An 11,479-nucleotide genomic window follows, 5' to 3' on the forward strand; every position below is an offset into this window, starting at 1 on the left:
CTGACCTTCGGCTCCACCCTGCCGCCGCCATTTTGTAAAAAAAAAAAAAAAATTGTACTATTGAAAACATGTTTTTTTTTCTCTTGTCACTAGGTTTTAAAATATATTAAAACAAATTAAATATTTTAAAGAGGCCGCAATTTATCCCAATAATTTCTCCCGTCGTTAAAAAACTACTTAATCATTTTTAAAATACTTTTCCAACAATCAGCTGACTAATCCTACCTCTTTTGTAAGCTGAAATCAATTTCCTCTCTTCAAACCGAAAACGACATTCTGATACAAATTCAGCTATATTACTGCAAAGTGGACGGACCACACATACAGTGGTTATCCATTGAAGAGACTGGATTGAACTAAATCATTCAACAAGTATTATTCATCAAAATAGCTATGCAAGCAACCTCCCTCTCGGTTCCTTCTGTTCAAGAGTTAGTAAAACAAACCATTACAAAAGTTCCAGAACGATATGTTCAATCAAATCAAGACCCTATTATTCTATCTAACACAAATTCTTTACCACAAGTTCCTATCATCGACCTGCATAAATTGTTGTCCGATGATACAACCGAGTTAGAAAAGCTCGACCATGCTTGCAGAGAATGGGGTTTCTTCCAGGTTTATTTGGTTTTTTGTTTAGTTTAATTTCCATGGATCATTTTTTTTCTGAATTCATTTGGAAATTAATTGCTTGCAGCTGATTAACCATGGAGTCAACACTTCACTTGTTGAAAACATGAAGATAGGTGTTGAACAATTTTTCAATGTTCCAATGGAAGAGAAGAAGAAGAAATTTTGGCAAACACCAAATGATATACAAGGGTTTGGTCAGTTGTTTGTTGTATCTAATGAACAAAAGCTTGATTGGGCAGACATGTTCTATATCAACACTTTGCCTTTAGACTCAAGGCATCCGCATCTAATTCCCAACATTCCACAACCATTCAGGTTTTTTCAATTTCTCTATGTTTGAGTTCGCTTGATTCAACATTATAGTTAATTAAAACAAATTTTGTTGTTTCATTGCAGAGATCATCTAGAGATATATTGCTTAGAACTGAAAAACATAGCTGTTACAATAATTGGCCTTATAGAGAAAGCCCTTAAGATTAAAGCCGGCGAGTTAGTAGAGTTATTCGAAGATGTTTGTCAAGGAATGAGGATGAATTTCTACCCTCCTTGTCCCCAACCAGAAAATGTTATTGGAATATATCCTCATTCCGATATTGGAGCCTTAACCATTCTTCTCCAAGCGAATGAAATCGAAGGTCTTCAAATAAAAAAAGATGGACGGTGGATTTCAATTCAACCCCTCCCTAATGCTTTTGTCTGCAACATTGGAGACACGTTAGAGGTAATAATAATAGGCATAAAATTGATGACTACATAGTTATCAAATCAATATTTATATCACGAATCAAGACATGTTTTCGTATGATACTAAATTTAGCGTTTATGTTTTATATCTATTGGCAGGTCATTACGAATGGAATTTACCGAAGCATCGAGCATCGAGCAATAGTGAATCCAAAGAAGGAGAGGATCTCTATTGCTACATTTCATAGGCTTAATATGAGCAGAGTTATAGGTCCGACACCAAGCCTTATTTCTGTTGAAAGACCTGCAGTGTACAAAACAATTGGTGTGGCTGATTTCTTTAATGGATACCTGTCTCGCAAGCTAGAAGGGAAATCATATTTGGATGCTTTAAGGATTGAAAATGAGATTGGTAAATAGTTTAAGTGTTGAGGATTTTCTTTAAGAGAATATTAAAATGCAGAACAAGTACAAAGAAAAGTAATGGAACAAACAGAGATAAAATGTGCAACAATTGTGACAACGAATATGTATGTAGTATGTACTCACTGTTTAAAGTTTCATGCCTGGAACATCGAATATATGCACATATAGATTTTTGTTCTCTGCTATTTGCATATGTTGTTGATGAAAGTTACTATAGTGTGGCTTTAAGCAAATATTTTTGTATTGATCTTCTGGGAAAAAGGGTATGTATGAATGAAAGTTAATATAGGAAGATTGGGATTGCCAATGAATTTTGGCATATTAGCCGGTAGTTTGGAATCTTTCTAATTGACATTTTTCTAAGAATTTGATAAATTTTTGGATCATATAAATTTTTTCAATATAGGCTTCCTCCTAAATGCATGTTTGGAAACTCACTAGCCATGGGGAATATATTTTCATTTTTCTGACACTTCTTCTCTGTTGTACCCTCTTTTTTCCATTATTAGTTGAGATTTCTGATGTGCTAGATAAAAGAGTGGCCGTTAGAATTTATAGGTTGACCAAACAGTTAGGGTGTACTTTTGTGAAGAAAGTTGAGTTAGAAATTAGAAATTAGAGGATCTAGAGAAAAAGGATAGGACTCAGTAGCAGTCCAATTAACAAGGGATTCTCGTCGAGGTTAGGATCAAGAAGCGTAAGGTAAAATATATTATTAGGTGTAATTCCTTATTTTTATAATTAATCTGGAGGGTGACCGGAATCAGAAAGTGTGCCCGAGACGTCTGCACGGTGCTAATGAAGAGGAGGAGAGGGTGTACCTGCAAGGTACTCCGACGAGCAAGTTAGTAGGAGCACAGATACATGAGTGTTTCAAGGATTAAAGTATGTGTTACCCGACTCTCAAATGAGAGGGTTTTTATATTGTTCCCCAGTGCTTGGCCATTGGTCCACATTTTGGATTGGATTGTGGATTTAGGCCCAAAACGTGTGACTGTCAGGATTCTCTAAGCATATTAAGGAATCCTAGGAGGCTGACCGAAACTAGCCGTTAGTCGGACAGAGAGGTGTTCCTGGTCGACAGAAGGGGTTAAGAGTCGTGGTTGCTCGACTAGTCAGCGGGGAGCAGGGCGTCTGTCTTGTCCCTGGCGAGGAGGCCGAGTTGGTCGATGACAGCGAATTACGCTATCCTCGACATAGAGTGGGAAAGAGCCCGACTGTCGGGCAGGGGAAATGATATTCTTACCGCCCTTAGGTGGTTGGGTCAAGACTATTGGGCTGTCATGGGGCAGGAGCATATTGGACCATGCCTGGCCATTAGACCAGTCCAGAACATGAGCCCCCCAAGTTGTTGCTCTCAGCATGGGAGTGATGACTTAAGGGTAAGTTCTGATTGGAAGAAGGAATTCGAGGATCGTGCCCGTCCGTGTGTTGCGACTCTTCCGAGGGAACCGTCGTGGAGTTAAAACATTGGCTTAAACATTGGCGAGGAGATGAGCAGTTGACGAAAAGCGTGAAGAAACAAAAAAACACAATAAGGGGGGTTGAATTGGGTTTTTGAACAAATTAAAAACTTATGACACGTTTGGTTATCCTGGTTCGTTTGAACTCAAACTACTCCACTTCACCCTTTTAAGGTGATTTCGCCTCTCTCTTACGAGGTCTTAATCCACTAATCAAAACGACGATTGCAATATCACTTAAACTACTGTTTAAGTCTTCTCGAGAACAACCACAATCTAGTTTTCTCAAGGTAACACTTATACGATTACAACTTTGTGTGTTTAAAGATTTGCTTCTAATAAGCTATATCACAACTGTGATGTTTACATAAATTTAAGCACACTATACAGATATGAATAAGCTAGAATGATAAAAGATTTAAAGCTCTTGAATTCGTGCGTGAATTGGATACTTTTTCTTCACCGATGTCCTCTTTATATAGGGTGAACTTTTTGATCCGTTGAGAGACATATTTTCTTGTTTTGGAATGTTGATTAATGCTATTTCCAAAAATGAAGATTTTGTCTGCTGTAATTAATTTTCAACCATTACTAAAAGATCTTGCATTGTCGATTGTAACGTTATAGATCTTCTGATCATCATAGTATTCTTCTGATCATCAGAGTTTACGACTTTTCTTATTTATCTCCAGAACATCTTGTGTTAGACGATAGGGATGGTCTAGAGGGGGGGTGAATAGACCACCTTTTTCAACTTAAGAAAATTTTAGCGTTTGAAAACGTGATTCTCCGGAATCAAACTTATCGTCTTGAACGATCAATTTATCGGGGACCGGATATGTACAATTAACAACCTGATGAAAATGGTGAATTGGAATTACTTGTTTCAACGAAATTATCAATTAGTTAATATACACACTATGCGATACTTACTCACAATAAACTGTTTCACACAAAAAATTGACCAAAAATTGAATATGGAATTTTAATCAAACACTTGATGAGCGATTTTCACCAAACTTCAATTTTTGCTCAACTATGAATTTTTACCGAAAACGAATATTGAAAAGATAAAACTAAAGACGATAAATAACACGATATTTGTTTAGGCAGTTCCTCTATCGTCCTCGCAGGAGTACGTCTTCCCCTAATTTCAAATGAAATTAGGAAAGTTTTTTTTGATTGCAAAATGTTTAATAAGGAAAGAGTTTACCAATCACCAACTACACACATGCAGTAAAATTGAATACAATTCTTTCCTCCCCTTGATTCAAGTAGAACCAAGTCAATGTCAATGATCTCTACCGATCACGACCCCGATCCTTCCTTTTCAATCCTCCGGTTGTAGCAAATTTGATGAGCGAATCTACAATCCCTCAATTCCTTATGCTCAGCTGAATTGAATCCAAAGTAAAGCAATCGTCAAAAACCTTCAAATCAAACCCTTGATGTAGAAGGAAAAACCCTAAGGTTTTATACAAGAAACACCCTCAACAATCTTCACTCGAACAAGACAATAGTCCACCGTCGAACCTTATCAACGCACATTCCTTACTACGATCGAAAAAGATTATTATGTGTGATTTTTGATCAATAAGCGAAAGGTTGAAGATGAGAAGAAGCTTGGGTATATCTTCCACGTTTCTTGTTATTTTGCTTGAGAATGATCAAAGACAATATATACCACACCCTTTTCATTAGCCACTTAGAATCAGCAAAAAACCAATAAATTTAGCGATAGGTCGACCTGTCCATCTGTGTAGGTCGACCTATTGCAATTCTGCACTTGTTTTGGAAACAAACGTGACACATGCGTCGACCTATGAGGTCGGCGTGCGCATACCCCGATATTTCCTCAAATGTCTATGCGTCGACCTGTAGGGTCGGCGTGCGCATTCCCGAGATTTCCTTAATGTTCCATGTGTCGACCTGAACAGGCTATGCATCGACGCATTCTGCCCCAACATAGTATTTTGCTCAATTCTACCAATAGGTCGACCTGTACCATCAGTGAGTCGACCTGTTGACTGAATTTTGCCAAAAATGCCTTTCCTTAAGGCATCCACTCGATTCCTTTGTTTCTACATTAATTTGTTCAAATTCACAATGTTTTGACATCATGAAAATATACATTGCCCTCACATACTCCCCCTTTTTGATGATGGCAAAACTTGTAAACTTTGTCGAGTGCACTAAGCAAATTCCCCCCCTGTCACTATGCCTTTTCACTTTTGCATTCTCCCCCTATCTTGGTGCATATATTTTATACAATGTCTGGGCTAATCCAATACCTTCTCCCCCTTTGACAACATCAAAATGAGACAAGCATTGTTATACATATATGGTGGGTATTATATCATTCAATTTAGATCACAATCAAACCCTTTTGCAATCATGGTCAAATAGCATTCATTCACATAAAACGATACTAAAGACAATATAAAAAGGAAACAATAACATAAATACCAAACAAACCATGAGCACATAGCTCAATGTTTCAATCTTACACAAACACACATTAGAGGTAAGAATTGTTCAGACAATAAAATAAAATAAATTACACAAAACATATAAATTGTTCATGGATTATGCTAATGATTCATGCATGAAAAAGACTCTAGGCATCATCATTATGGAAGTGGTTGAGTAAACGGATAGTGTTGCATGAAGGCGTTTGTGAAGGAAGTGAATTGGTTGCTTTGCGAATCAATCATCCCATATAGCGTGTTGTACCTTTGCTCTTGAATGGTTGAATATGCTATAAATTGTTCACCTTGCTCAGTGACACAAGAGGTCAAGGTAGTAAGGCGCTCATTCATGAGGTTTTGATTCTCAATTTGTTGAAGGCGCATAGCCTCAAGCAAGTTTGCAACATTTGATCTTTCTTCATCAGCACCCACATCTTCATCTTCATATTCACTCACATGCTCTTCGCCTTCTTCAATTTCCATATCAGCCTTCGTCATCACTGTTTCCTCGATTAAGGTCCGCATTGTTTCCCCTTAACACAGCTCGGTAGGTTCCTGTGGTATGATTGTAGAAGAATCCCATCATGTTCAGAGTTTTCTTGGTGAACTCTTGGTCAATTGGAATAGTCACCATGGGAAGATGATTAATCCCAATGTTTCCCTTGTTCAGCACCCATTGGATGAAAGAGGCATAGAAAAGGGTGGTGCCTCTACCAGATTATTTTAATTCAAATATCCTCTTTGCAAAGATATTAGGCCAATTCACTTGAATCCTGCTCTTGATCAGCCAAACCAAATATACCTCTTGTTGGTTAACACGAGAGTATCCACCTTGCTTAGGTCGGATAATTCGTGCCACGATCCACTGTAATATTCAATCAACTATTTTCAGCAATCCTGTAGTGGCAGTTCTTGGAAACAGATTGCTCCGACCAATATTATCAGCATAAGGGCGCCTCAACATGTTGTTCAAGGCAACATTGTAATCAAATTGGGTTAGCACATTTGTATCAGTCATAGTTACCGCATCATCACTTAGCGGAAATAAACTGACATGCTTCCAGGTATTGTTAGTAATAGCATACGTAGTAGTGCCCATCTGAAAATTGAACGAACTTCCACTGAAGGTTCCTTCCATTCCATTATAGAAAATCCTAACCAAATCTTCATTATAGTCATGACTCAATTCCAGAAACGTACTCAATTTTTTATGAACCAGCAAATCATTAATCTCTTGCAGATGTAATCTACGTAGAGTACCACTATACAACATAAATTGCTTAATTATCTTCCTCTTGCTAAACTTAGAAGAGTAAGATTCAACTAGTTCATTGGGTGCAAGAGAAAGAGCAGTTACCGGTTCAGGTTGTTGAGAAGAGGAGTCTCCCTTGTGAAGCCTCTTCCTTGAAGACTTGTGTGATTCCATGGATGAAAGATTGAGAGGATTTTAATAGAAATTTAAGGTTGGGAATTTAGGGTTTGCTGGAGTGAGTCGACGGCGCAAGAGAGAAAGAAGAGGAAATGATTTTGCCATTCAGCCTTTTTAATTTAACCTATTTTGGAAAAGCTGCGACCGATGCGTCGACCTATTCAGGTCTTGCATCGACGCATTAGCATTAAATTTTTAAAAAAATTCTTTTAATAGGTCGACTCATAGAAAGAGTAGGTCGACCTAGTTTTGGAATTTTTCCAAAATTTGTTAAATTTAAAGTATGTATGCATGAGACTTCCAAAATATGCACAACACATACATAACTATGAACAAGTAGCAATTTACCATATTGATGCATTATTTTAAGAAGATTCTAAGATTGAAACGATATTACCTTTACACATGGGAGATAGAGAAATATGCCCTCACATATCTTGAATACACACTTTAACACATTTATGAGAGCATAGATAATAATAATAATAAATAGAGCATATGCAACTACTCATAGTTGCAACCTATCTGATATATCAAGGACACCAAGTTCCCTACGAATGTGAAAGAAGGGCTCGGTAGCTAGTGGTTTTGTAAAGATATCGGCAAGTTGATTTTTGCTTTCAACATGCTCAAACACTACATCACCTTTCTCCACATGGTCTCTAAGAAAATGGTGTCGAATTTCTATGTGTTTAGTGCGAGAGAGCAAGACCGGGTTTTTGGTTAAATTTATAGCACTTGTGTTATCACAAAAGATGGGAATATGATCAAGCTTGACATTGAAGTCAAGTAATTGTTGTTTGAGCCATAAGATTTGAGCACAACAATTACCGACCGCCACATATTCCGCCTTGGCGGTTGACAAAGCAACGGAAACTTGTTTCTTGTTATGCCAACTCACTAAGGAGTTTGAGAAGAAATGACATGTACCACTAGTTCTTTTCCTATCCAATTTGCAATCGACAAAGTCGGAATCGGAGTACCCAACCAAAGAACAATCACTACCTTTGGAGAACCATAAGCCATACTTAGTTGTACCAACAAGATACCTAAGTATGCGCTTAACGGCTTTTAAGTGAGACTCCTTAGGACATGATTGGTATCTTGCACACATGCAAACACTAAACATAATATTAGGACGAGAAGCGGTAAGGTAAAGTAGGGAACCGATCATACCTCTATACCTTTTTACATCAACCGGATTGCCATGTCAAAGCGTTTGATAAGCTCTTGACAATACTTAGTTTGACTCACAAATGTGCCTTCCTTTAGTTGCTTTATTTGGAGTCCAAGAAAGTAGTTTAGTTCACCCATCATGCTCATCTAAAATTATCCCTGCATAAGCTTAGAAAACTCCTTGACAAGAGTCATGTTAGTATACCCAAAAATAATATCATCAACATACACTTGAACCAATATAGAATGCTTTTCATGTCTTTTAATGAATAGAGTGGTATCTACCTTCCCTCTTGAGAAACCTTGATTGATCAAAAAATTACTAAGCCGCTCGTACCAAGCTCTTGGAGCTTGTTTAAGACCGTACAAGGCACGCTTAAGTTTATAAACATGATAAGGATAATCAACGTTTTCAAAACCGAGATGTTGAGATACATAGACTTCTTCATTAATAAACCCATTTAGAAAAGCACTCTTAATGTCCATTTGATATATCTTAAAGTTTTGTGAACATGCAAATGTATTTAACAAACGTATGGCTTCGAGTCGGGCGACCGGAGCATAAGTCTCCTCATAATCGATCCCTTCCTCTTGCCTATACCCTTGAGAAACAAGATGGGCCTTGTTGCGAGTAATAATCCCGTTTTCGTCTAGTTTGTTACTAAACACCCATTTAGTGCCAATTACTCGATGGTCTCGCGGAGGAGGTACAAGGTCCCAAACCTCATTTCTCTTAAATTGGTTCATCTCTTCTTGCATAGCTAAATACCAATGCTCATCGACTAATGCATCTTTGGAGTTTTTAGGCTCAATTTGAGAGACGAAAGAATAATAATAACAAAAGTTACTTATCCTTGACCGTGTTGTTACCCCTTTTGATATGTATCCTAGAATGTTCTCCATAGGATGGTCCTTAGAAGATTTCCAGTCAATGGGAAGATAACTGTTGTCACTTGGTTGATCTTCCACTTTCTCTTCAGGTGCTTGATCCACTTCCTCTTTAATATTCTCGGATGAGAGGCAATCTTTATCTTTATCAAGCTTAGCATCCGGATCGTTAAGTATACTCTCAGTTGAGATACCTTCACCATTAAGAACACTACCTTTTCCGACTACTTTCAGACAAGACTCATCAAAAGAAACATGTACGGACTCTTCAACAATATGTAACCTTTTGTTGTATACTCTATAAGCTTTACTAGATTGAGCGTATCCTAGAAAGATACCTTCATCCGCTTTTGCATCAAATTTACCAAGGTTTTCCTTTCCATTATTTAAAACAAAGCATTTACATCCAAAAACGTGAAAGTGGGATTTGTTTGGCTTTCTTCCTTTTAAGAGTTCATACGGTGTTTTGTTTAGAATAGGTCGTATCAAGATCCTATTTAAAACATAGCAAGCCGTATTTATGGCATCGACCCAAAAGTATTTTGGAAGCCCATGTTCATTAATCACAATTCTTCCAAGTTCTTCCAAAACATGGTTTTTACATTCCACCACTCCATTTTGTTGTGGAGTCCGTGGTGCGGAGAAGTTATGATTAATGCCATGATTTCCACAAAACTCTTCAAAAAGATGATTTTCAAACTCACCCCCATGATCACTTCAGATGGTTACAATGCTAGTGTTCAACTCATTTTGAAACATTTTGGCAATTTTTTCAAATGCGGAGAAAGTGTCACTTTTGTTTGCCAAGAAAATCGTCCAACAATACCTAGAGAAATCATCTACTATGACAAACCCATAATAGTTACCACCTAGACTTTTTATTCTAGATGGTCCAAAAAGGTCCATATGAAGAAGTTCAAGAGGTCTCGTTGTGGATACAATGTTTTTAGATTTAAACGAGATCCTTGTTTGCTTCCCCATTTGGCACGCATCACACAAGTGATCTTTGGAGAACTTAATTTTGGGTAGGCCAACCACTAGGTCTTTTGAAACGATTTTATTAAGCAAGTCAAATTTAACATGAGCCAGATGTCTATGCCGAAGCCATGAGTCTTCACTCATAGTGGCTAGACATTTGGCCTCGGTCATTGATACCTCATTTAGGTCAAGCATGTATACATTGTTTACCCTCAGGCCTTTGAACACATCATCTACCTTATCATCTTTTCTAATTGTGCAAATTTCTTTTGAAAACGATACCGAGTATCCTTTGTCGCACAATTGACTGATGCTAATAAGATTGTGTTTAAGGCCCTCAACTAGAAGGACGTCTGAGATAGTAGTAGAAGAGGGATTACCCACACTACCTTTGCCGAGTATTGCACCCTTGTTGTTATCACCATAGGTCACAAATCCTTTCTTCTTAGCCACAAAGTCATAAAATAAAGATAAGTCACCCGTCATATGTCTTGAGCATCTGCTATCTAGAAACCATCTTCTCTCGGATGGCTCAAGACATTCCACCTACAAATTTAAACAAGGGAAATAGGTATCCAATTTTCATTGGGTCCTTGTGTGTGAGTGAAACAAAGGTTTCTCTTGGGAATCCATTTGAAAATTCCTTTGGGAATTAAAAATCTCCTAAAGCGACATTTCCTAATGGTATGACCCATTTTGCAACAATATAGACATGTTGAGTTTGGATGTTCATTACATTTGCTCGATTGATCTTTTATCACATAAGTATATCGTTGATACGAATTTATCATACTATTTTTGAAATGTGATCAATCAATGGCATATGTAATCTTGGGTAGTGAAGCCTTCTCTAATTTGGCTTTGATAGTTTTAACTTCTTTTTGCCAAATGTGACAAGTTTCACATCCTCCCCATCTAAACCAAAAACTCTTGTCATCTTCGCCTTTGTCTTTGATACTTTCAATCATAGATTCCTTGAGAGTTTCTACTTCCTTTTTGGAATCGGAAACTTTTTTCTCAAGGTATTTGAAAATCTTTTTATTTGAAGCTAAGCGCTGAAAGGCTTCCTTAGCTTCATGATGTAAAGTATCAAAGGCATGTTTTAATTCAAAATAAGACATAACATCAACATTATTATATTTCTCATGACTTACAATATTTTTCTTCTTTTGATGTGCCATGAGACATAGGTTGACCGTTTCCTCTTCATCACTCGAGCTTTCTTTGCTAGATGAGTCACTATCACTCTCCCAAGCGATATAGGCTCTTCTTCCTTTTGTTTGCTTCTTTTGAGCTTTGCTTTTTGCCTTATCTTTCTTAAGCGAGGGACGATC

At 37.4% G+C, this 11,479-nt stretch overlaps 1 protein-coding gene across 1 annotated transcript; it reads left to right on the plus strand.

The window, feature by feature from the left end:
* The first annotated feature begins 219 nt into the window (after window positions 1–219).
* On the plus strand, window positions 220–1,921 carry LOC131646538 (protein SRG1-like). The gene is made up of 4 exons (XM_058916555.1): window positions 220–618; window positions 698–948; window positions 1,030–1,354; window positions 1,477–1,921. Exons 1-4 carry the CDS (start codon window positions 394–396, stop codon window positions 1,735–1,737), a joined length of 1,062 nt encoding a protein of 353 aa, XP_058772538.1. The 5' UTR covers window positions 220–393; the 3' UTR covers window positions 1,738–1,921.
* Window positions 1,922–11,479: the final 9,558 nt, after the last annotated feature.

Source organism: Vicia villosa, linkage group LG2 (assembly GCF_029867415.1).
Source record: "Vicia villosa cultivar HV-30 ecotype Madison, WI linkage group LG2, Vvil1.0, whole genome shotgun sequence".
NCBI lineage: Eukaryota > Viridiplantae > Streptophyta > Magnoliopsida > Fabales > Fabaceae > Vicia > Vicia villosa.

What these genes read in the sequence shown, in the direction of transcription:
- LOC131646538 (XM_058916555.1), top strand. Translation starts at nt 394, where the DNA reads ATGCAAGCAACCTCCCTCTCGGTTCCTTCTGTTCAAGAGTTAGTAAAA. An exon ending in GAGAATGGGGTTTCTTCCAG is followed by an intron (nt 619 to 697) that starts GTTTATTTGGTT and finishes AATTGCTTGCAG; the next exon opens with CTGATTAACCATGGAGTCAA. An exon ending in ACATTGGAGACACGTTAGAG is followed by an intron (nt 1,355 to 1,476) that starts GTAATAATAATA and finishes ATCTATTGGCAG; the next exon opens with GTCATTACGAATGGAATTTA.